Source organism: Petaurus breviceps, unplaced genomic scaffold (genome assembly GCF_028583685.1).
Source record: "Petaurus breviceps papuanus isolate PSGF00001 unplaced genomic scaffold, PetGlider_PUasm1.0 176, whole genome shotgun sequence".
NCBI classification, from domain to species: Eukaryota; Metazoa; Chordata; class Mammalia; order Diprotodontia; family Petauridae; genus Petaurus; species Petaurus breviceps.
The window spans coordinates 17,119,111-17,143,987 of record NW_027185771.1 but is presented as its reverse complement, the minus strand read 5'-3'; the positions used below and the strand labels follow the sequence as shown (position 1 = coordinate 17,143,987).

Below are 24,877 nucleotides of genomic sequence, written 5' to 3'. Positions count from 1 at the left end.
TGTGCTTTAAGGAAAAAAAAGCCCTGTGACATTGTAAAAAGAGCAAAAACTTGGAGCTTGAGGGGCCTCTACTGCTTACTGCCTATTTCACCATGGTGAAATCATTTTCTATCTCTTCACCTCTGTTTCATCTTTTGCAAATTGAAGGGGTTGAACAAGAAGATCCCAGATTTCTACACCTCTGTATCTGATTCATTCAGAATCATTTGTATTATTTCAATTTGTTAATTTGTTACAGAAATCTTTAGCCCTTTAGCGTCTGAGAAAATAGATTTGCTGACCTCTACTTTGTATTTCATTTGTCAGATACATGTGTAACTCTATTTTTATGCAAATTTTGTTTATGAAAATCTACTTTTACAAGATGTATAAGAGGTAACAATATATTTTACCAAAAAAAATTCTCGATTTCTGAAGAGATTGAATTCTTTCTCCTGTTGCATTTAAATTTCACATATATAAACATATCAAGAATATATTTGTTATATAAATAAGGTAGATTTGTGTTTAAAATGTATTAAATTACTGGCATTTGAAATTAGCCCAAATATGTGCCATTTTTATGACTGAATCAAATTTGACTAATCAAAAGGGCATATAATAATATATATAATGTTCCCAGGCAATTCATATTTCTACTTCTTTTTGTACCTAAGGATATGATGTGGACAGGAGAAAGAAATGCTTTGTTATGGTTTCCTGAAAATTTTCAAGTTTTTGTGATAGGGCTTTTGGCCCCATTTTCCTTAAGTACCTATTTCTATAACAGTAAGCTTTCTTTTGAATTCTGAAAACATTTACTAAGCACCTGCTAAATACCAGGTACTATGGTAGCTTCTGGGGACACACAGGCAAAAACAAAACCATCTCTGTCCTTTAAAAGCTCACATTCTACTGGGAAAAGGGAATGCCAGATTATTGGAGGAGAGACAGAGCATTTACAGCTGGAAAGGACCAGAAAAGTCTTTAAAGAGGTTACATCTGAGCTGATCATTCTAGAGCAGCCAGAGTTAAGGATGGTCGACAGGTTAGAGCCAGATTGTAGAGGGTTTTAAATGAAAGAAACTAGTAGTTTAGCTTTGTGGCAGTATGGAACCACTAAAAATGCTTGAGCAGGGAAATGACATGATCTAACCTGTGTTTTATGGAGGATTTATTGAAGAGAAACTGCAAGCTGGGAAATGAGTCCATCATCACATTTATTAAGTGCTTCTTGTGTGCCAAGAATTACGCTAAGTTCTGGGGATAAAAGATAAAAGTTAAAACAGTCCCTACTGTCAAAGTGCTTCTCTTCCAATAGGGAAGAGAAGCAGCCAGGATAATCAGGGCAGCATTCATGTAGAAGGTAGCATTTAGCTGAGTCTTAAAGGAATCCAGGGGAAAACTCAGAGGCAAAGGTGAGGAAGAACATTCCAGTCTTGGAGAAGGTTCTATGAAAAAGTTCAAAAACCAGAGATGGCGTGGCATTTGTCTAGAACAGGTGAGGAAACCAGGCTGTCTGAATTGCAGTCTGGCAAGAGGAGCGGTGTGTAAAAAGTCTGGAGAGGTAGGAATGGGGAATGTTATAAAGAGCTCTAAATGCCACACTGTTGTTTATAAGTGATCCTTGAAGCAGTGAGATCAATAAGAAAGTTGCTACCAATACAATACCAAGTAAATGGTGATGCAGGCCTGGTCATGGGTGTGGCCATATGTGAGTGGATGAGAGAGGATAGTGGAGATAGAATCTTTAAGATTTAGCAACTGATTTAATGGGGCAGAGGAGGAAAGGAAAGAGTCAAGAATGAATCCAAGGGGTGGCTAGGTGGCACAGTGAATAAAGCGCCAGCCCTGGAGTCAGGAGGACTGGCCTCAGATACTTAACACTTACTAGCCATGTGAACTTGGGCAAGTCACTTAACCTCAATTGCCTTGCTTTCCCCCTCCAAAAATAAAAAATAATGATAATTATAAAAAGAATGAATCCAAGCTTCTGAACTTAGGTACCTAGAAGGTGTATCTCCTATGCACCAAGAACTATGCTAGGTACTCAACTATAGCTATAAAGAATGAAATAAACCCTTCTCCTATAAGGAGCTTGCATTCAAATGGGGGGTGAAACAAGTACATATAACTGTATAAGCAGCATAAATACTAAGTGAATAAATACAAACATACACAGAGTAACTTCAGAGGGAGAGCACTAGCAAGTGGGGAGATCAGGAAAGGCTTCATGCGTGCATCAAGTGCATCTTAAAGATAGAAAGGAACTTTGAAGAAGAGGTAAGGAAGGAGTGAATGCTAGGCTTAAGGGATGGCCATTGCAGAGGTGCTGAATCAAGAAAGAGAGTGTCTTGTGTTAAGAACAGAGAGAAGTCTACTTGCACTGGATTGCAGAGTGTTCTATCTAGGGAGACTTTTTTAGTGGGAGTAAATTATGAGTTCCATTCTGGATATGTTGAATTTGTAGTAGCCATGCAGTATCTAGGGGAGATTACTAGGAGGCAGTTGGTTGATAAAGTATTGGACATTAGGAAGAAGGAACAGTACTAGAAGTTTAGATTTGGGAATCATCTGCATAGAGATGATAGTTGAATCCATAGAAACTGATGAGTTCGCCAAAGGAGGAAATATATCATTTGAAAAAAGAAAAAGCAGTCCTGGGAGAGAGCATTGAGGCATAGATGAGGAATCAGCAAAGGAGTGTTCAGCTAGAAGACCAAGAAGAGAACTGGGTCATGGAAACCCAGGAAAGAAAGTATCAGAATCCCTGAGTGGGAAGAAACTTGAAAGACCTTCTAATCCAACCCAGAGGCCTTCTAGTCCATTCCATACTTGAACAGGAATTCATTCTAAAGCATACCTGACATATAGTCTTAGAACCATTGCTTGAAAATTTAAAGTAAGGGGGAACTCATTACCTCAAGCAGCTTTTCCTATTTTTGGATAGCCTAATTATTAGGAAGTTTTCCATTATGTCAAACCTCAGTTGATATCTTTACAACTTTCATTCATTACTCTTGTTTCTTCTGTCTTTTGGGAACAAAGGGGAAAAGTCATTGAGCTCCATATGTGGATTTCAAAAATGAGTTCAGTTCTTGACTCTACTACCAATCTCCTGGGTGGCCATGGACATATCATTTCTCTTTTCCTTGTCCTTTTCTAGTATAAAATGAAGGGGTCAAATTAGATGACATCCTAAAGCCTCTTCTAGTTCTAAATCTATGTACAATCCTAAACTAATTCCTCTTCACCCTTCAGTTATTTGAGGCAGCTATCCTATCTTCCCCCTAAGTCTTCTCCAGGCTGCTCATCCCCAGTTTTTTTCAGCAGATCCTTAAGTGACATGAACTCAAGATTCTTTCTATCCTGGTAACCCTTCTCTGGATGCTCTGGTTTATCAATGTCCATCCTAAATATGTCTCCCAGATAAGCAGAATACACCAAATATGTCTAATGTGGCAATACAGAACTGTCATAACTCGTCTATTCCTAGATGTTATGCTTTCCTTGATGTAAAGTAAGATTACATTAACTTTCTTGGCTGTCATCTCACACTGTGACTAATTGAACTTGCAGATCACCAAAACCCCCAGTTCCTTTTCAAGTGAACTGCTAATTTATCCATACATCTTACACTTAGAAAGTTGATTTTTAAAATCCAAATTAAGATTTTGTTTTCCTCCCTTCCCAGGAATTCAACAGTGTATAATCCATGACTTAGAACCAAAGCTCTGGGTTTATAGTGATTAGGTTTGATTTTTGAAGAAAGTGTCTCTTAAAAAATCTCCCCTTTGCTCATGTTTTTTCTAAGAATTTAAATTTATACCACATGTATATAGGACCCCCTACCAAAAAGGTAAAAGCTCAGCAAAAACTCAGACTAAAAATATGTAGGATATAAGACAAACTTTATGTCACCCAACAAAACACAAAATACTAATACCCCAATCCATATAGTAAAAACATAACTTCTTCCTCTCCAGTGAGTCACATCTTCCCCGGGGACCTATTCACACATCTAGACTTGCAGTATTGCTGTAGGGTTGACACTTCACCACAGGGCAAAAATACTTGAGGAGGACAGAATCAACTACTTTCCCTCTAGTGAAACTAACTCCCTGGGGACCTATGGTCCTTCAGACTTAACTTTGTGATTAAGGCCCTCCTCTGAAAGGAGAAAACACTTGGAGTCACTTCTAACCCTGAGCCTTCCTAGTCCAATAATTTACAATACCAATGAAGGCAAGGTCTGGGTGTGCTCTTTCATATAATGACTGTCTCTTATTCTTCCTTGACTATAGCTCCTGCGTTATCCAGAAGCTGCTGTCATCTCTATAGTCACGTGGTTTCTCTTAGAAACATATGGTTCTTCCTCTCCTAGCGTCCCATGATTCCTTGTAGTAGCCCAGCCTACCATGTGTGTTTCCCTTCCAGGGAACCAAGAGTCTGAGGACCCCATATTCTCTGGTTCTATCTGCTCCCCCAATTTTGTGTCTGTTTTCTTACAAAGTCCAGTTCTCAAGGGTATGGCTCCAGTATATGATGACTTGGGCATTTTTAGTGTGGTAGAGTGCTCAGAAGGGTATTCATATGTCATCAATTCCAGAAAAGTCTTGAATGTTGTTGTATCAGTAGGGATGATTATGTCTTCACTGGGAGACATTTTCAAGTGGAAACAAAGACCTTATCTTTAAGAATGGTCCATCATGACCAGATGCCCTCGGTCATGCTCTGTACAGTTGTCAAAAGCTACAGAAAGGTCAGTGAGGAATAGAATGTTAATAACTTGATGATATGATAATAAATTAGTTTTTTGCTACTTTACTAATTCAATTACATGGATATTCCCTCCCCCCCCCAAAAAAAAGAACCTTCCATCTGTTCCAATCCTTGTCCTTTTTTGAACACGAGAAAAATAACAAGTAACCTGACGTTAACTGAATTAGGTATATATGGATAGTTTATTGATAACTTTGTAAAAATTATTCTGTGTTGATTTGAGGAAAATAAACCACTGAGGAAGTGCTCATAGATGGGAGAAATGGCCAAACAAACTATGGTATTCACAATGGGAATGTGCACTAAGAAATCATAAATATGATGACTTCATAGAAACCTATGAAGGTTTTATGGACTGAGAGAGTAAAATAAGTGGACTCAGAAGAATGCTGTCTATACATAATGACAAGATCACCAAAAAGAAACTGCCTTTCTTAATGTCCTTATTTCTGCCAAGGGCACCACCATCCCTCTAGTCACCCAGATTCACAACCTCTAAGAGTTAAACTCTTCATTATCCTTCTTCCCCTTTGTCTAAATCGTTTGCTACTGATCAATTCCACTTGCACAACAGCTCAAATCTATCAGTTAAACTCAATCTAATAAACTTTTTTTTAAAAAAAAAAAAACACTTACTCTGGTAGGACACTAATCACATCACAGAGTTATCTCTTGACTTGCTTATGAATTGGATTTAAGTGAGGCAGAGCTGCATTAAGTCCTCAGCCTTACTCTCTCTTTCAGTCATCAAAGACAAGCAGCAGGACAAAAATAAAGAAGATGAGAGATGCAGTGGATGACCTTGATGTTTTCAATGTCAGACTGATCTCTAACTACTCCACAGCACCTGATTCAGCTGCCTTCATGGCTACTGGAACAAATTTTTCTCATCCTCTCCACTCTGCCAGACTGGCTCTGTCAGTAATGATAATGAGTTTTATATTTCATTGTAACATACAATCATTGATTGAGCCCTGGAAGGGTCCTCAAGCCATCTAGTCTTAACCCCTTCAGTTTGCAAGTAAAGAAACTGAGGCCCAGAGAAATTGTGACTTGTCACATGAGTCATGTCACACAAAGAGTGTAAAAAAACATTTTGTTAAATATTATATTTATTATGATTATAGTTAAAGAATACTTTAGATGGGGGCGGCCAGGTAGCACAGCGAGTAAGAGCACCGGCTCCAGTGTTGAGAACACCTGGAGATCGAATCCCGGGCTCAGACACTTAGCACCCACCCAGAAACACCTGGCCGTGTAACCTTGAGCAAGTTACTTAACCCCAATTGCTTAGGGGCGGCCAGGTGGCTCAGCGAGTAAGAGTACCGGCTCCAGTGTCGGGATGACCTGGATCAAATCCGGGCTCAGATACTCAGCACCACACCCAGAAATAATAACTGGCCATGTAACCTTGAGCAAGTTACTTAACCCCAATTGCTTAAAAAAAAAAAAGAATACTTTAGATGTATGAGTGCTAGACTAAGAGTTATAACGGATCTTAGAAATTATCTAATCCGGGGGCAGCTAGGTGGCTTAGTGAATAGAGCACCGGCCTTGCAGTCAGGTGGACCTGAGTTCAAATCCAACCTCAGACACTTAACACTTACTAGCCGTGGGACCTTGGGCAAGTCACTTGACCCCAATTGTCCTGCATTTTCCCCCTCCAAAAAAAAAAGCACAGAAATTATCTAATCCCCTCTTTTAATTTTTTGTAACTTTCATTATTTAATATTAAATAGCAGTGAAAGCCAGTTAAACTTACACCTTTTCTATATTCAAAATTGGGTAAATGCATCTTAGGGTATAAATGTAAAAACTTGTCATTCACTCCCTCCAGAACTCTGTCAGCTGTTTTTTATTCATTCAGGGTCACTTATCCTTTTCTACAACTATATGGCTTATGGAGTCTGTGCTTCTAGGTTTGCATTCTTATCTTTGCTTTATTCCATCAAGGTTCTTTCTCAATTTCTTAGATATTAATTTCAGTAGTCTATTCCATTATACATTGTACATGTCTTTCCTTTAACCATTCCCAATCACTGGACATTTAGGTTCTTCTCCCTACCCCATAGAGGGAAAAGGGTAGGGGGTGGGGGTGTAACAAACAATGCTGTTAAAAATGGATTGAATGGACTTGTTATTATTTTTTATAACACTCCTACCCCCTTCACTTTACAGATAAGGAAAGTGAGAATTGGACAGGCTGTTTCAGAGGCTGAACTGAATCCCTACTAATTCTGGAGTGTATGATAGAAAATTAGGGAAGGGTGTAGAGCTGTATGTATGTTTTTGCTTAGGTAAATTTTGATGTTAGCTTGTTTTTATACCATTTTGTCAGAATACTAATTCTGAGTGTATTACTACACTTTTATCCTATGGTTGCTTCCCAGGAGGAAGCAAAATTAAAATGTAGTACAAGTTTTTGGTTTTTTTGTTTTTTGTTTTGTTTTTTTGTTTTGTTTTGTTTTGTTTTTTCAGAATTCTAGTTAAGATTTGCCTTCATGGGCAGGCACATAATACTGAAAGGATCATTAGAGATTGTCTACTCTTAATTTCATTATTTTATAGATCAAGTTAGGGCCCAGATGACAGTGATTTTCCAAAGGTCCCACAGCAGTCTAGTGTCTGAGCTAGAACCTAGAACCTATGTCTCCTGACTGTAGGCACACTATGCTTTCCTGCTGTACCACACTTTGCTTCAAAGGATGATTTGTGACCACACTACCCACAGAGATGCACTAGCAAATAACTGCCTAGGAACCCTATGAGAGAACCTGGGATTATTTTGCCTGTAAAAGAGAAGGCTGAAGAGATTTAATAAGGTCTAAGTGGGTGGTCCTAGTCGCCTAGTTAGAGAGAGGGGCAAAGTAGCGATATGAATAGTAACAGTCTTACTCCATGTCTGGGCTCCCCCTGGTTAAGAGTTACTTAGATACTGGGGAAAGAAGCTTCAAGCTTATCAAATTAATGAGTTTGGGGAAACATCAAGGCAAGTGGGCAGAGGGCTGGCCTCAGAGTCAGGAAGGTAGAGAGAATTCCACCAAATACTGACTGTGTAAATCACTTCACTTCATATGTAGAATGGGGATGATAATAATAGCCTAGGCTTCTGGATTGTTGAAAGGATCAAATGAGATCATGTATGTCAAAAACCTTTAAAGCATCTGTGTCAGCTATTAGCCCTGCCTGGCTGGGCTTTTACTGATCCAGACAGACCATTTAAAATTCATATTCTTAAGTTTCTCCTTTTGCAAAATATGGAAAACATTTAATTTCTTCTCTGTAAGTATCAAATAGGCCATATCTATACTGCTTTTCTGCTGAATTTCTGCAGTAAATTTTCTTTACTTCTCAGAAATGTCGTGAACTTCCCCTATTGGAAAACAATGACTTGACTTGGCAAATGAGGGATACTTTCTGCAGTAGAGGGAATAAACATGATTTACTCTGGGAACCTTGGCTAAATTACTGTTAAATCATTGGCATGCGGGAAAATGATTTGCAGAGCAGTGGAATAAAAAGTCCCAGAGTTCTATTTCTGTGTACTCCTGCATTTCCACCCATACTTGGCTCCCAGTGCCCAGTAGTCTTCCAAAAGGATTAACTCCTCTGTGATAATGTTAGTTGTGAAGAGAAGAATAAAAGCTTTCCTGCCTCTAACCCTAATTGAAACAACAGAAGCTAAAGGTGGTCTCTCTTAACAAGTCTGAAATTTTCATTTTGGTTCCAGTTTTTCAGGATGCAATAAAGAATTATCTCATTTTTCTGGGTCCATCTATGATCACTTTTACCTGACTGATATGTATAAAGAATATTTTCTAATGTCCTAGAAGACATAATGACTTAAAGTGTGAAAATGTGAAAAAATTAACTCTGGTGAGTGAAAAAAATCTTAGCTATTACATTTTCCTGATTTATATGAGTACAATTTTGAATTAAAAATAATATAAGATTCAGTATTTAGGGGTGGTTAGAGCTCAGTCTGACATTGACATATTTAGTAATTAGTATTTAGTAGTTTGGCACTTAAAACAAATTTAATTTATATAACTCAGAATCTTTGAAGAACTATATTCCATCCCATCTGGGTTAGGTTATGAGAATTTAAACTTTGTCAGTATATCAGTGTCAGTTTGATGAATACTTAAAGCTGAATTTTAATCCTAGAAGATGGAGAGTTTAAAATTTTAAAGTTTCATGGAGACTTGTCCTTTTTTAATATAAAATAATTAGTGATATTGGACTTGTAGGTTTTGGAATAGGCCTTTTTAGTATTAAAAGGTAATTCATGGCTTAAAATATCTGTTTAAAATTAGAAAGAATTTAAGACTCTAGTAATTGAAATGACTTTAATGGAGACCAGATTGTGTAGTTCAATAGGGGAAAAAAATCCTTGCAATATTCCACCACCCAGCTTCTGTCCCAGGAACAGGCGCCAGCTTTGGTCTTTGGAAACATTCATCCACTGTTGGGCAGCATATGAAAATAATCACATGGAGTTGGGTCTATCTTTAAACATTTCTTTCCTCTGTAGAGTCTCATGCTTATCCTTCAGATCTCTATGTAGATACTTTTCCACACCATAACAAATAGGTAAAGTATTGCCAAAGAATGATTCCTAGTTGAATACTCCAAGTAGACTGCTCTGAGGCATGGGGCCAGAAGATGGGGAAATGGAGAAAGTGCCACAAATGATGGGCAGTTGATTGTGTTTAAGGAAGAATAGTTTGAACAACCAAAAATAAAATTATTCCAGTAGGTGTTTTTAAAGAGATTATAAGTGTGTTATATGTGTTTGTATGTTTATTTTAATTGGTTTCTACACCAATCAACACTTTAAATAAATTGATTCTGCTGTGAAAGAACATTTATGCCAATATAAGATCTACCTAATCACTCAGGTACTGCTGCTAGGCAGCAGTCAGCTTTTCTGTGCTTTCTAGTCTATAGCTAATCAAGTATTTTAACTTAATTTTCTGTATAACGTTTGGTGGGAAAATTACCCAGATTTTCAAATGTAAGCTACTTACATGTATGTACCAGAATTGACAAAACTGAGCCAATATGTGTGCTTATGTAAAAATGATAGCAGAGTCCCTAAAACTAGTCCCACCAGTCCAGTGGGACTGGTGCCAGGTGATATCAATTATTATTACTAGAAAAGGTAACCCAAAGTTTACCACAGGAATTTAAAACTTTTCAGATTTCCCATTTATATTTCCCAATAGCTAGTCCAGGACATTGCAGCTCAGAAAAGAACAATCTCTAGAGACTTAGTAGAGACTGTGTTCTCATTATAGAAATGGTGTTTTAATTCCTTTAACATACCTGAGTGTGAGATAAACTAAATTTAGAAGAAACAAGGACACTCAGAAAAACATTAAATGATACCTAGTATTGAATGCCCTTAAAATGTTTAACTTTCTTATCCATAAATAAATTCAGTATAATAAAAAATCTTAAAAATCTGTAATAAAAATATTTTGTGTTTTTGGCCAACTTTTTTTTCAAAGTGTATACGTAAGATTAATTTATTTCATTGCATCTGTGATCATATCAGGGTAGATAATCCCATCACCAATGCTTTTCAAAATCCATTCACAATATCCCATCTGTGAGATTTTTGCTTGTGTCTTTCTAAGTACCTTCTATGGTTAATGAAAAATATTTTTAGGTCAGTGGTCCTCAAAGTGGGAGCCAAGTACCCCAAAGGAAACTTGGAATAACCCCAGGAATACAAAACCAGCCAGCTAAAGGGTGGGAAGAGGGGTCATATCTCACCCTCCCTGTGTTAGCCAGTCATGGAGCTTATCTCCCCCAGATCAAATCACTCCCTTCACCTGTTCTTACCCAACAGTTCTCCCCTCTGCCCTCTCCAATCCAACTGGGCAAGTTCCCAGCAACTTCTCTTGTGGACCAGGCTTCATCTTTTTGGACTATTTAAAACTTCACCCAGCATATACCTATTCTGCCCCCAGATCATCTCATGGTTGCATGTCCCATACTGTTTGGGGCTCCTGGGCTATGGCCAAGGAGTAGAAGCCCAAGCACCTCTTTTAATTTTCTAAGGAACAATGAGTCACACAGAATGAATAGGCATGGATAAGTTGTGATCTAAATAGCAGGGGTCATTATCTTTCCTCAAAACCTACCCCTCTTCTAAACTTCCCTGTTTCTCTATAAAGGACACTATCATCCTCCTAGCCACGAAGGTTTACAGCTTGGTGTCACCCACTCACTCTCACTTACCCCACATCCATTTCCAGTCAGTTGCAAAATCTTGTTGTATCTGCCTCCACAAGATCTTTAACATTTATCCCTTTCTCTGTACTTACACATCCTCCACCCTTAGACCTTTCATCTTAACTACAGTAACCTCCTAATTGGTCTCCCTGCCTCAGGTCTCCCCTCCTCTCCAAACCATTCTTGACACAGATGCCAAGGTGGTTTTCTTAAAAGACAAGTCATCTTTCCTACTCAGTAAACTTCGGTGACTCCCTATTACCTGTAGGATCAAATAGAGACTACTCTGTTTGGCATTTAAAACTCTCAAGCCTGCCTCTTAGCATCCTTCTATTCTTTCAAGACTTAGCTAAAGCATCACCTTCTACATGAAGCCTTTACTGATTCCCCCAGCGCCTAATGCCTTCCATCCTAAAATTACCTTGTGTTTGTTGTGTATATAGTCCATATTGACGATTAAAATACACGTTGCTTCCTCTAACATAATGCCAATGAGTCAGTCAATGAATATTTATTTTTTGACATCCATATGGAAAACTCTTCTCTGTTTAAAACACACTACCAATATAGTAATGTCAAGATCAATTGATATCTTCAATTAATGTTGTTTGTTTTTTATATTTTTTATCTTTTCGGTTAACAAGCATTAATTTTCTCTCCCTCCCACTGCCACCCCCCAAAATCCCTCATAACAAATAATATGTAGTCAAGCAAAACAAATTCCCATATTAGTTGTGTCCAAAAATGTGTGCCTCATTGTGCATATTTAGTCTATCAATTCCTAGTCAGGAAGTAGAAGTGTCATCCAGCAAGTATTGATTAAGCGCCTCCAAGGTGCCGGTCAGTAGGGTTACAAGGAGAGAAAAAATGAAACCGTCTCTGCTCACAAAGGAACCTGTTTAATTCTTACTTTATATTCCCAGTGTCTGGTTCAGTGCCCTGCTTATAGTAGACATTTAATAAATGGAGTGACTGTTCATTGGAACTTCCAATTAGGGAAATCACAGATCCATTGTTTTATATTTGAGTATTAAGAGATTCACCTGCTTGGTTTCAGTGTCTACACACTTAGTCAAATCTCTAAATTCATGGAACGAGCTAGTTTTAAAAAGTGTTTGGAAAAAAGCTATGAGAAAAAATATGTAATACACTGAAAAACCTTTACAGAGTTCTGAACTGAACTACATATTGGAATGAAGGCAGATATTTCACCACAGAGCAATTGGCAAGTGCCAAAAATCTCAGAAAACTTTTACCCCCAATAGATTACATATGCCAACATCTTCTTCACGTTGAGGTTTGCTGGCTGTCATAGCAAAAGTTGTAGAATTTTAAGATGTTATGCTTTTTTCTCTTTTAAAAACTGTCAAATTAAGTGACCTTTTATGACAAGTGACTATTAGTAGTATGCCACCTAGCAGATTTTTAAAAATATGAATACTAATCTGTCATTTCCGGGTAACATTTTTAAAAAGCATTTATTGAGCTTTGTTTTTAGATCCCCTTCATTTCCTGACATATACATCTTCCTCCTCCATCCAGAAAGCCTTTTCCTATAACAAAGAAGGGGTAGAAGAAGTAAAGGAATACTACTTACTAAACCTTAGGTTGAGTCTGGCAGTATACTGTGTTTCACAACCATAGTCACCCACATTTGAAAAGAAGGGGGAAAGGGCCTTCTCATCTCAGAGGGACGAACTTGGTCGATATAATTATTACACAGCAGTATAATAATCCTTTTATACTCCCTAACGGATTGACTCAACATCCCACTCACCACAGCAGCTCTTCCAAACCTTTACATAGCTCCTCAAAGCTCCCATATATCTTATCCTCCTCCTACCCTCTCAGCTAAGAACTTTGCCTCATGTTTCACTGAAAAAAAATGAGACCATTTGCCAAGAGCTCCTTCTTGTCCCCTCTTCCTCATCTCACCTCATACAGATGCTTTCTGCTGCTTTCTCCTCTGTCTCATTTGAAAAGGTAGCCCTTATTACCAAGGCAAACCCTTCTATATAAAGTCTGGACACATAGGAAATCTCATTAACTATGCATAATTTCAAGAAATGAAATTAATGAAATTTTCAACAACATTTTATTTAATTGGCATAAATTTTAGCCATGACAATTTTATATGGAATAAAAGCTTTCATTAGCTATTGGGGACTATTTTCCATATTAATGAAATTAATTTAATTAATTAATGAGATTTTTCTATGTTTCTCCTATGGCTTCCTATGAAATCTCATTTATGCTCATTAATTTTGTAATGACTCAAAATGTTGTTGAAAATTTAATTCATTTCATTTCTTGAAAATATGCATAGTTAATGAGATTTACTATGTGTCCAGACTTTAGGGACACCCTGTATATGAGTGTTTCTGTTCTATCCATCTCTTCCAGCAGATTCTCTCTCAGCTTCAGTTTTTCCCTGTCTGCTGTGTGCTTCCAATCTAGCTACATACATGTCTCCCTCATCCTCAGGAAACCTTCCCTTGTTCCATCCATCTCTACTGGCTATTGCCCCATATCTCTTCTCCCTTTTCTGGAGACCATGTACAATTGATTCTTCCACTTTATTCTTAACTGTCTTTAGTCTGGCATGGGGGACAGCCAGTGAAAACACCCAGAGTTAGGAAATGGATTCTCTTGTTCAAGGAAGGGCAAGAGGCCAGTGTAACTTGGATCAGAGAGAACATGGAAGGTATGAGGAGACTGAAGAGGTGGGGCAGGGGATTTATGAGGGACTTTGCATGACAGACAGCACATTTTATATTGCATCCTGGAGGTAATAGGGGCCATTAGAATCCCACCTTCTGTAGGAGGGCTCCACTCACCACCACCCACCCATCCCACCTTGAGTGTCTCCAGTTTATCTTATGTAAGTCTTATTTACTTATAGTTGTTTATGTGTTATCTCCCCCATTGGATCGTGATCTCCTTGAGAGCAAAGACTATTTGTCTTTGTATCTCCAGTGCTTAGCACAGTGGCTGGCACATAATGGGCTCTTAAATGTTTATTTACTGACAGCATTCGGTTTTGATTCTGGTATTGTCCTTTATGGTTTTATTTTCCCAGTTCTGCTTACTTTGTTTTATTATTTCATTTATATATAAATCTTCCCATGTCTCCTTGTATTCTTTATCTTCATTCTTTCTTTTGATGAGAGAGAATGAACATTTGTTAAGCACTTACTACCTGCCAGGTACTGTGCTAAGCACTGGGGACACAAGAAAACAAGATGGTCCATTCTGTCAAGGAGCTTACACTCTAATGGGGAAAGACAGCACATATGAAGAAGATGATGAAAGAGGTGGGAGCACCATTTATGTGAAAGCAAACAACTGTGGCAGTAGACCTGACAAGAAAGGGAGCAGAGACAGAAGTGGAGCAGCTTGGCAGAGAATTCTGATGATATGGCAGTACTTGGCAAAGACTTAGTCATTGAGTTGACTCTTAAAGGTAGAATCACTCTCATGGGGGTAAAGCATGTTGTAATGGAATAATTTTCCTTCACATTCATGACCTCCATCTGTCTAGCCATTCACCAGTTGGATAATAATTTTCTTTGTATCCCTCTGGAGTTTCTACCAAAAGTGCTACTGTAAATATTTTGGTGTTTCTTTGACCTCCTTTGGGGAGATGCCTTGTGCTGAGATCACTGCATCAAAGTGTTTGGACACTTGCTGTTCAGTCATGTACAGCTCTTCATGACCCTATGGACCATAACTGTCCATGAGGTTTTCTTGGCAAAGATACTGGCATGGTTTGTCAATTCCTTATCCAGTGGATCCAGTAGATCCTTTTGTCAGGCTGTTGGAGGTTAAGGATCAGGATCCCACAGCTAGAAAGTTTCTCAGACTGAATTTGAACTCTGGTTTTCCTGACTCCAGGCCCAGTACTGTAGCCACTCACCAGTTGCCTCATCAACATTTTAGTTATTGTGTTAGCATAATTTAGATTGCTTTCCACAATAGTTAGACTTCACAGCTCTACCAGCAGTGTGTATTTAGTGTATCTATCTTTCCATACTCCCAACCTTCACTAGTCCCATATTTTATCATTTTTGAAAATTTTCTGAGTATGAGGTAGAACCTCAGTGTTGTTTTTATTAGTATTTTGCTTATTAAGGATTTGGAACTTTTTTGAGAACTATTCATGTCCATTAGGGAATGACTAAGCATTTTGTATTAATCCCTTATATATCTTTGGCAATCAGACAAAGGTAACTTTTTTTTAACAAAAAAATGAAAAACTACTTTTCAAAAGGAAATTTGTATTATGATGAGAGCATTTTCAAAACAGGTACTTAGAAATGTTTTCATTACTAATGTGATTTGTTGCCTAAAATGATATAAGCATGTCCCCTAAAAGAGCTCTCCTCTCTATACATCTTAAACTTGAGAACAATTCTCAAACCTATTTAAAGATCTTCCAAATAAAGAGTGTCTGTGCCTATACCTCTTTGTTTAAAAATATATCTGAAAATTCAACACCTTCAAATTTGGATGTTGTGTCATTTCAGTTGTGTCCAACTCTTCATGACCCCATTTTGGGGTTTTCTTGGCAAAGTTACTAGGGTGGTTTGCAATTTTCTTCTCCAGCTCATTTTACACATGAGGAAACTGAGGCAAGCAGGGTGAAGTGACTTGCCCCGGGTCACACAGCTAGGAAGTGTCTGGGGTTGGATTTGAACTCATGAAAATGAGTCTTCCTGATTCCAAGCCCAGTGCTCTATACACTGCAGCACCAAGCTGCCCCAACCTTCCGATTAGTTTGTAAGAATAATTAGCTTTTATTAGGAAAGATGGAAATTTACTAGGTAGATTTTTACAACAACCTTTGTATAATTGATGGGTGGTATTGAATGAGAATCATAATTGAATAAGTGTAGCCAACAATCCACTTCTTTACTTTGGAGCTATGTATTTTTGTGAATGAAGTGTAGACAAAGGTCAACTATGACAACCACTAAAGCCAAGTATTGAAATAAAATGAACTTAGGACCATATAGATGTGTATAATTACAAATATACATATGTTGGAAGTTTGTGCTCAAAATTATTTTTACTAATGGTGTGAATAATCAAAATAATTTAGTGTTTTGGATTGCCGAAGGCAAGTATATAACAGCCATTATTGGGAATACCTGTCATAAAGCAGTCCCTCATAAAATGTCAACATTAGGAAAGATATTAGCAATCATCTGGTCCAGTTTATTTTCATTTTACAGATGAAAGTCACAGGAAAGTGACTTGTTCAAAGTCATTTAATAAACATGTAAGCACCTACTATGTGCTAAACACTCTAGATACCAATGTGAAAAAGAAAGATAACCCCTACCCTCAAGGAGCTTACAACCTAATAGGGGAAGACAACTCACAAAAGGAAGCCGAAAAGGAGGGTAGAGGCTGGGAACTAGGGAAGAAGGTATATGGACAGGGCATGGTGGAGTCCAGTCCAAGGAGTACAAACTGGTGGGAAACAAAAGAGATGGCTGACTTGGGAGTCCTCTTTAAATGGAGACTTTGGGAGGAGTTCTTTGTTTTGTGTTCCAGCCCTTCATTCAGAGGGCACTCAGGGTGCTGATGAAGTATACCAAAACTGAACCCTGAATGCAGTCACACACAAGTGAATACCAAAGTGACCAAAAAAGTCATGGAGAAATAATTTTGTGGTTGTATTAGTCAATCTAGCACGTGTTGCTGTAACTGGAGCAGACTTCTCTGAAAGCCATTTCACAAACACATAATCATTGATGCTTATTTATAGACTAAAATCATCCATAATTTTTTTTTTCAGAGGGAGTGTCCAGCAGACCTGTGATTTCAGCTGTGTAAGGAACTCCCAGGTTGGAAACTTCCTCCACCAATGCAGATTGTCATCTGTAGCTTGTACTTTTAGACTCACAACTTCTTTTTGTCTGGTAGCTTCACTTATCAAATCATGGGGTTGACCTCCAAGTTCCCTTCCAGTTCTAAATCTGTGATCGTTTGAGGCGTTCCATTATTCTAACATAAATGATGATGATGATGATGATGATGATGACTAACATTTATATATAACTTTAATAAGTTATCTGGTAGCACTGAAAGATTAAAATGATTTGAACTCAGGTCTTCTTGATTCCAAGCCTAGCCCTCCTCTGCTACCACCTTTTCCCTCACCTCTTCATCATAATAGCTCTCATTCATCCATAGCCTTGAGATTAGAAAAGCACTTCCTCGAGGTGGGAAGGAATGGCTGTTTGAGGAGTCTGTAGTACCCTTGTTAGCATTATAATGCCCACCGGTGCAGGTCACTGCCATTCACCACCTTCTTACCCTGTGCATGCGCTTCCATAGATACTCAAGGGTCTCCTACTATACCATCACAGCACTTGGGCTGTCTGTGTGACCTTGGACAAATCACTTAATCTCTATAAACCTGTTTACTGTCTCTCTTCAGAATAAAGACGATGCATATCCCTCATGGGATTGCTGTGAAAAAAATATCTTGTAAACGTTAACATGCTAGAGAAATATTAGTTAAGCTCAACCTCCCATTTTCCTCAAAAGGAAGATTTAATATTAAGGAAATGGTGTTAGTGCTATCCTTGCGGGAAGGTTTGCAGGCCTTCTTGGTGATCCCTTTAGCACCATAGCAACCTACTTGGTAGCCTACTTGCATATCTACTTTGTATCTGTGTATCTGGCTGTGATTTGATTGGCACCTGGACCATTCATTAAGTTTAAGATAGCATTTAATTTTATTTCTTAAACTACCTCCTATAATACAGGGTCCTAAAGGTGATTAATTCCCATTTTTACCTATAAAACTATTTTTTTCCTTTAAAGAAAAATATGCTAGAAAGCAGAAGTGGTCTTTACATTGGAGAAGGATATAACTAGGAAAAAGTGCTTACTCTGCTGAGTCCTCTGTTCGAGCAGAGCTCAGCAGTATACGTGGAGACTATTTTTATAATAGAAACAGGCACAAGTCTGTGTGTGGTTTTTGTGTTTGTTTTTTGTGTATTCCTGGAGCCTTAGATTCTGTGTTCCAAGAAAAATCTCTTATTCTCTATTTATTTTAACCCCCTACAGAGATCAGTTTTTTAAATTGCCAAACTATCTTGACCTATCTCAGTGGATAGATTTTGTTCTGTGTATGCATTAATTTTCTTTTTAATTAATTAGAGTAGGAATTTCATTTCCCTAATTGAAGTCAAATTGTTTATATTAGAAATTCCTAATAGGAAGAATACTGGATATGGATTCAGAAAAATCTGTGTTTGAATTTCAGTTCTACTATTTACTTTATTGTGACCTTGGGCAAGTCTCTAGACCTCATTACCCCCTCCATAAGGTGAGGGAATTGGATTGAATGATCTCTAAAGTTCCTTCCAGCTCTAAATTCTATGATCCTGTGGTGGTGGGGGGGGGTCATATATAAATACTGGAGGGGAGGGGAATGGCCTACAGTTTTTTGTTATCTCCAGATAACAAGTTAAGAGAGTTTTGATGAGGGTATTATATGGTTTAATAAGCGTGTTGATGGCCATTGGCTGCTTGTCAGGCAAGTACCAGCTGGTAAAGATTTTTCTTATCTACCTTCTTCTATAGCCTAGTTTTATCACCATAATAAAAAATGATTACCCATATTTTTGTAGTGCTAAGTGATTTACAGAGAATTTTCCCAGTGGCTATAGTATAAATAGTATTATCCATATTTTACAGATAAGGAACTGAAGCAGAAAGAAGTTAAATATTGCCCACAGGGTCACATGGTTATCAGAGGCAGCATTTGAACTTAGCTTTCTGTTAAGGGCAACATTCTTCTTGTCACACAAACTCAAAACTAGGAAGTTATTCCTGACTCATCACACTCATTCCCCACTGTAGCCAATCAGTTGCTGAGACTGGTCGGGCCAGTCTCCACAACATTATCGGCATCTCTCTCTTCCACTCATGTGACTACCATCTCAATTCAGACCCTCATCATCTATTTCCTGGACCATTTCGGTGGCATCCCAGTTGATGTTTCTGCATCTGGCCCTTTCCTCCAATCCATTCTCTGTGCTGCAAATTAATATACCTAAAACCCAGGGCTGACCATGTCACTGTCACTACGGAAATTTCCATCATTCTGTATTGCCTTTAGGCAGGGATCTTTCTCTCTCTGTCTCTGTCTTTCTCTGTCTCTTTGTCTCTCTCTCTGTCTCTCTGTCTGTCTCTCTCTGTTTCTCTCTCTCTCTGTCTCTCTCTCTCTCTGCCTTTTGGATGGAGGAAGGCAGGGCAGTTGGGGTTAAGTGACTTGCCCAAGGTCACATAGCTAGTAAGTGTTAAATGTCTGCAGCAGGGATTCTTAACTGGTTTTGTGACCTGGACTCCTTTGACTGTCTGGTGAAGCCTATGGGCCCCTTATGAGAATGTTTTTAAAATGCGTGGTATAGGGAAAGTAGGGGAAGTGAGGGAATGTTTATTTAATGCCTCCTTGTGTTCCAGGCACTGCTTTTACAAATATTATCTCATTTGATCCTCACAACAACCCTGCAAGATACCATTTTACAGTTGAAGAAACTGAGAGAAAACAGAGATAAAGTGACTTGCCCAGGGTCACACGGCTAGCAAATGTCCGAGGTCACATTTGAATTCAAGTCTTCCTGACCCAGTCCTAGTGCTCTATCTGTTATTAGGCAGCCCCCAGCTGCCTCTAATACATAGGATTACAAAGGGAATCAGTTATTTTGAAATAGTTCCCAAAATATTTTTTCAAACAAGTTCATGGACCCTAGGTTAATACTCCCTGCTCTAGGATAAAATGCAAACTTCCTCATCTGCCATTTTATGCCTGTTATGTCTAACCCCAGCCTGTCTTTCCAGACTTATTATACATTGTGTGTCCTTCACATAATGTGTAGTGTTCTAAATTCTAGCCAAACTTTCCTCTTTGCTACTTCTAATCCATGACATTCCACCTCCAACCTCCACATCTGTGTCCAGGCTGCCCCTTCATGTCTGGAATGTTCTTCCCTCCTCACTTCTGCCTCGAGATCCCCTGCTCCTTTCAGAGCTGCCCTCAAGTTCTACCTTCTATAAGGGCCCTTTCCTGGCTCTTGGGTCTCAGTTGTTTTTCCCACCCAACATTTGCCCCCACAACAATATTACTTGGTATTTATTTTATTTTTACTTAACTGCATCATGTTTCCCCCAAAAGATTGTAAGTTCCTAGAAGGCAGTGCCAGACACATAATAGGCTCTTTTAAAAAATAAATCAATGCATGTTGACTCGATTTATAATTGGAAATACCTGCACGGCAAGTGTAGAAACTTACATATTTCATTCATATAATGTAAATTATGATATTACAAACTGCTGTATTGTAAAATAATATCCTGACTGTATTATATATTTAAAATATTTAGTGCTATAAGTTAGTCGTTTATTACAGTCTGTTGACTCTGATTTTACTTTTTTTAGTGAATATTTTAGGAAAGTGGTCTGAGGTCAACATTCATTTTTCTAACAATAATTCTAAGAATCGCTGCCTCTCTGATTCTTTAGCCTCTAGCAGTCATCACACTTAGAAATTATTGATTAGGCTTAGAAATAATGTGAAAGTACAGCCTAGTGGCAGTTGGAGTACTGTGAATAGAATGCCAAACCTGGAGTCAGGAGACCCAGGTTCAAATTTCACCACAGACCCATAGGCTTGACCCCTCAGCACTAGTTTCTTATTGGTAAAATAATAATAAAACTGCTATTACCTACCTCACAGGGTTGTTTTGAAAAAAAAGAGCTTTGTAGACTCTAAAGTGCTTTGTAAACAGCGTGAGTTGTTACCAGAAGTCTATCTTACCTGGGTTCTAGCTAGTGTTATAAACTTGAGTAATTAGGTTGGATTAGATGATCCTTAGGGTCCCTTCTGGTAGTAAAATTCTATACTTCTTTAATGGCAGTTTTGCTTCATTTTGGTCTAGTCTCATATTTCCTTTAGAAAACTAAATGCTTTTAAAAATATTCAATAGTTTTAACTTGATAAAAACGGAGACCAGCCAGATAATTCCCATTGATTCAGAGGCCTTTGTCCTTAGTTACTTCTTCCACTCAGCCTTGGTCATTAGGGGAATATCCTCAGAGAATGATGCAATTTAGATTCATCCAGTCATTGGTCATCCAAATCTTACCTTTTTTAGGTTGACAGAAGTAGAAACCATTTATAGTTTCTAATCAACCAGGGATATTATAGCATTCCTCTTCTGTATCACCTTACTGTCCAAAAGGAGTAACCAGCATTACTAAATACATAAACTATTAAAATCAAAACTATATCCCCCATCTTAGGCTTATTCACATCTGTTATATATTAAAAATTGTATGAAATAATGATTAGTAAAAGGTTGGAATCAGGAAGTTTAGGAATAATGGAGCAATCTTTATAGAGTGAGTAAGTAGTAGCAAAATCCAGATAAGATAGCCAGATTTTCTGATGAATCCTCTTTACTAACTCTGCTAACAGGCAGTACTGATGGCATATAAACTTATGAACATCATACTTTTAGTGTCATAAAATTTAAGAGCTGGAAGGGTAGATTAAAGACTATCAAATTTGACTTCCCATCCTTCTGAAAAGTACTTCTATGATGTCCTGACAGGTTTTCTCATTTAGCTTCTGATTGAATTTTTTTTTTTAAACAAGAAATTTAGTATATTAAGACGGCGCATTTTAATGTAGGATAATTACTTGTTAGGGATATTATTCCTTACATTGAATAAAAAATCTGCCTCCTTGTAATTCCTACCTCTTTGACCTAATTCTGCTCTTTGCACAACATAGGACAAGTTTTGCTCCCTCTTCATATGATATCCTTTCAAATATTTAAACGCAGAGAGCTATCATGTCTCATCTAAAATGTATCTTCACTTGACTGTCTCTCATTTTTTCACATTGCTCAAGTGACATGGTTTCTAGGCCCCTTCCCCTCCAAGTCACCTTCCCTTTGAATGCTCTGCAGTTTGCCAGTGTTTGTCCATTAGGTGCCTTCTACCTTTTGCAAACTGACATGGAGTCTCTCTACTTTCTGTTTGTTCCTCATCTTATGTTGCCCTCAGGCATTGCCTTTCAGCTTCTGTTGCCTCCCCTTCTTGTCTTCACTTCTTCTCAGTCTCAACACCTCAATGTGAAAAGAAGCTTTAAAGTATTTTTAATGGCCAAAAAAAAAACCCAGAACAGCAAAATAATCTTTTCCATGCTGCATAGCCTAGCCTGCCATGGCAGTTAGCAAACACTGAAACAAAAACAAGCATTCTTATACAAGTCAAAAAAGAACAGTCACAGTCTTGCCATTTAAAACATTGTTCTCTTTCTAGGACAAAAGCCGGAAATCTTGCCATCTCACAAGTATTACTGGTGGGCTGGCAGTGATGTTATAAATATATAATTAGTATTGATTCCTTTCAGTCAAGATTTCTTCAGTGCTCAGCCCCTTTCTAACCTTCATTGACTGAAACGAAATGCTTATATTAGTGTTCCCTGATTGTGCAAAATTGATCTGTCTTATACAGCATTCAGCATTGATTCTGTACAGAACATAAATTGTTTTTCTGATATATATGCATTCCATAGCATTTTAGATCTGTGACTGGCTTTCAATTGGCCTGTTAATTGTAATATTTGGCTAGTTCCATGAATTTACATTACATAAAATTGCTTAAATCCGAGAATTCTAACAGCATTTGCAAAGATGGAAGCTGATAGTGAATTCTATTTAGACTTAGAATTAGAAACTTCATATGCCAGAAATTTAAACAAATTAAATTTAAACAAATTAATGAGATAAATAGAGCTTCTGATGGTATATAGAAGACAAGTATGACTTCTTTGCAAAGTTTGTTTTGGAAAGCAAAACTGTTTCAGTTGTTTGGCTCTCTTTTAAATAGCAAAAATAGAAATAACCATATGATTTGACTAATTTTATCTCCCAAAATTAGTGGATGGTGTTGATAAATAGTAGGTGTGGGTGTGGCTTAAGCACTTAGGGAACATATAAAAGTAGACTGTTGCTATTAAAACATTAAATTTGACTAAAGGAATTTACCATATTAGCTGTAATTCAGACTAAAAATCAGTGAAATATAAATCACAGAATAAAAATCCTTTCATCACTATTTTTGATTAAACATTGAGGATTCAGAAGAGAAAAATGGGTTTGGGAAATGAAAAGATGGCTCAAAAAGTGTTGGTCTAACCATGGTGTCAAATGTAGGCTATTGATGAGGGGTAGTATGTACCAAACAGAGATTATTGTTAAGCAATCATAACATAGATTAAGTTTAAAAGATAATTACCTGGAGTCTTGCAAATCTAATCAAGAGGACTTTAAAAAAGGAAGGAGAAAGTGAATTTCACTAAAGTCTGAAGACTTAGTACCACAGAGAGGAGCAAGAATAGAAAACATTAGAGAAAGACTAGCAGAAGAGAGAGTAATAAACAGTATGGACTGAAGGATATAATGCCAGGAGGTAAATTTTACTTCATGGAGTGTCCCTGAGATTTGGTGGAATGGAACTTGGTCCAGTAATTTGACTTTGACCTTATGGAGCAGTACTAAAAGCAGTTGGTCAGAATTGGAGAGACAACTTTCAGTTTGGTGAAAGGAAAAATCTTCGTATCAATTAGAACTTCTTAAAAGTAAAATAGGCTTCAGTATTGATGTCCACTCACTGGGGGTCTTTAATCAGAGAAGGTAGCTAGATGGCACAGAGTACTGAACCTTGGAAGCAGGAATACCTGAGTTCAGATTCTACCTCAGATACTTCCTTAGCTATGTGACCCTGGACAAGCCACTTAACCTCTCAGCCTCAGATTCCTTATCTGTAAAATGGAGATGATAATTGCATCTTCTTCACAATTTGTTGTGAGGATCAAATGAGATAATATACCTAAAGATCTGTATAAGTGCTAGCTATTATTTTCAGACAGACAGCCTTACATTAGGGGTGTTCATAGAAGATTCTTGGTCTGGTGTTGATTGGTCTGGCCTCTGAGGTCTTTCTTACTCCTAGATTCTTTGAAATAACTGAAGAATAGGAAGATTCAAAGTTAGTCACCCTGAATCTTTATAGAGCCTGTCAAAGCCTTTAGAAGTAAGGCTAACTGTGGTTAATCCTTCAAGGTTCCACCTAAGCCTAGTCTCTCTCCTTAGAGCTCCAGTCTTGCATCACCAGTTGCATCTCAAATTCAGTATATCCAAAACAGAACCCAGACCTTTCCCTATTACTTTCAAGGACACCATTATTATTCCAATCTCCCGGGTCCACAATCTCAGTGTCATCCTCAGCTCCTCATTCGTTTTTATTCCATTCTTTCTTTCTTCACGTCTCTCACAGCAACTACCTGTCTCATTTTGATCTCAAGTCTACCACACCACTTCCCAGCAATCTACATACTCTGCCCTTTCAGGCCATCTTAAATACTACTGCTTAATCTTTCTCAAGCATATAGATTCTAATCATATCACTCTTCTGATGAGAAATCTTCATTGGCTTCCTCTTGCCTCTTTAGGCAGTTAGATGGTACAGCAGATGAGAGTCAGGAAGATCTGAATTTGAACCTAGCTTCAGGCACTTACTAGCTCTGTGACCCTAGGCAAGTCAGTTAACTTCTGTTTGCCTCAGTTTCCTCCACTTAAAAATGGGGTAATAATAATATCTGCTTCACTGGGTTGATGTGAGGATCAAATAATTGGTTAGGTTTTTTTAAGCACTTGGCACAATATATGGCACATAGTAGGAACTATATAAATGCTTCTTTCCTTCCTCTTCTCTTTCCACCATACTCTTCCAGCTCCATCTCATACTTCCCTTTGCATTTGAGCCAAATTGAACTATCTC

At 37.9% G+C, this 24,877-nt stretch overlaps 1 protein-coding gene across 9 annotated transcripts in view; it reads left to right on the top strand.

The window, feature by feature from the left end:
* Positions 1–24,877, top strand: part of CBFB (core-binding factor subunit beta) — a 97,778-nt gene that overhangs the window by 61,908 nt on the left and 10,993 nt on the right. Inside the window, exon 6 of one of the 9 annotated variants that reach the window (XM_069085791.1) lies at positions 16,808–16,856. The exons of the other annotated variants lie outside the window; for them this stretch is intronic. Coding sequence (XP_068941892.1) covers positions 16,808–16,845 — 38 coding nt within the window. The 3' untranslated portion in view covers positions 16,846–16,856. The remainder of the gene's footprint in view (positions 1–16,807; positions 16,857–24,877) is intronic. 9 annotated transcript variants of the gene reach the window in all.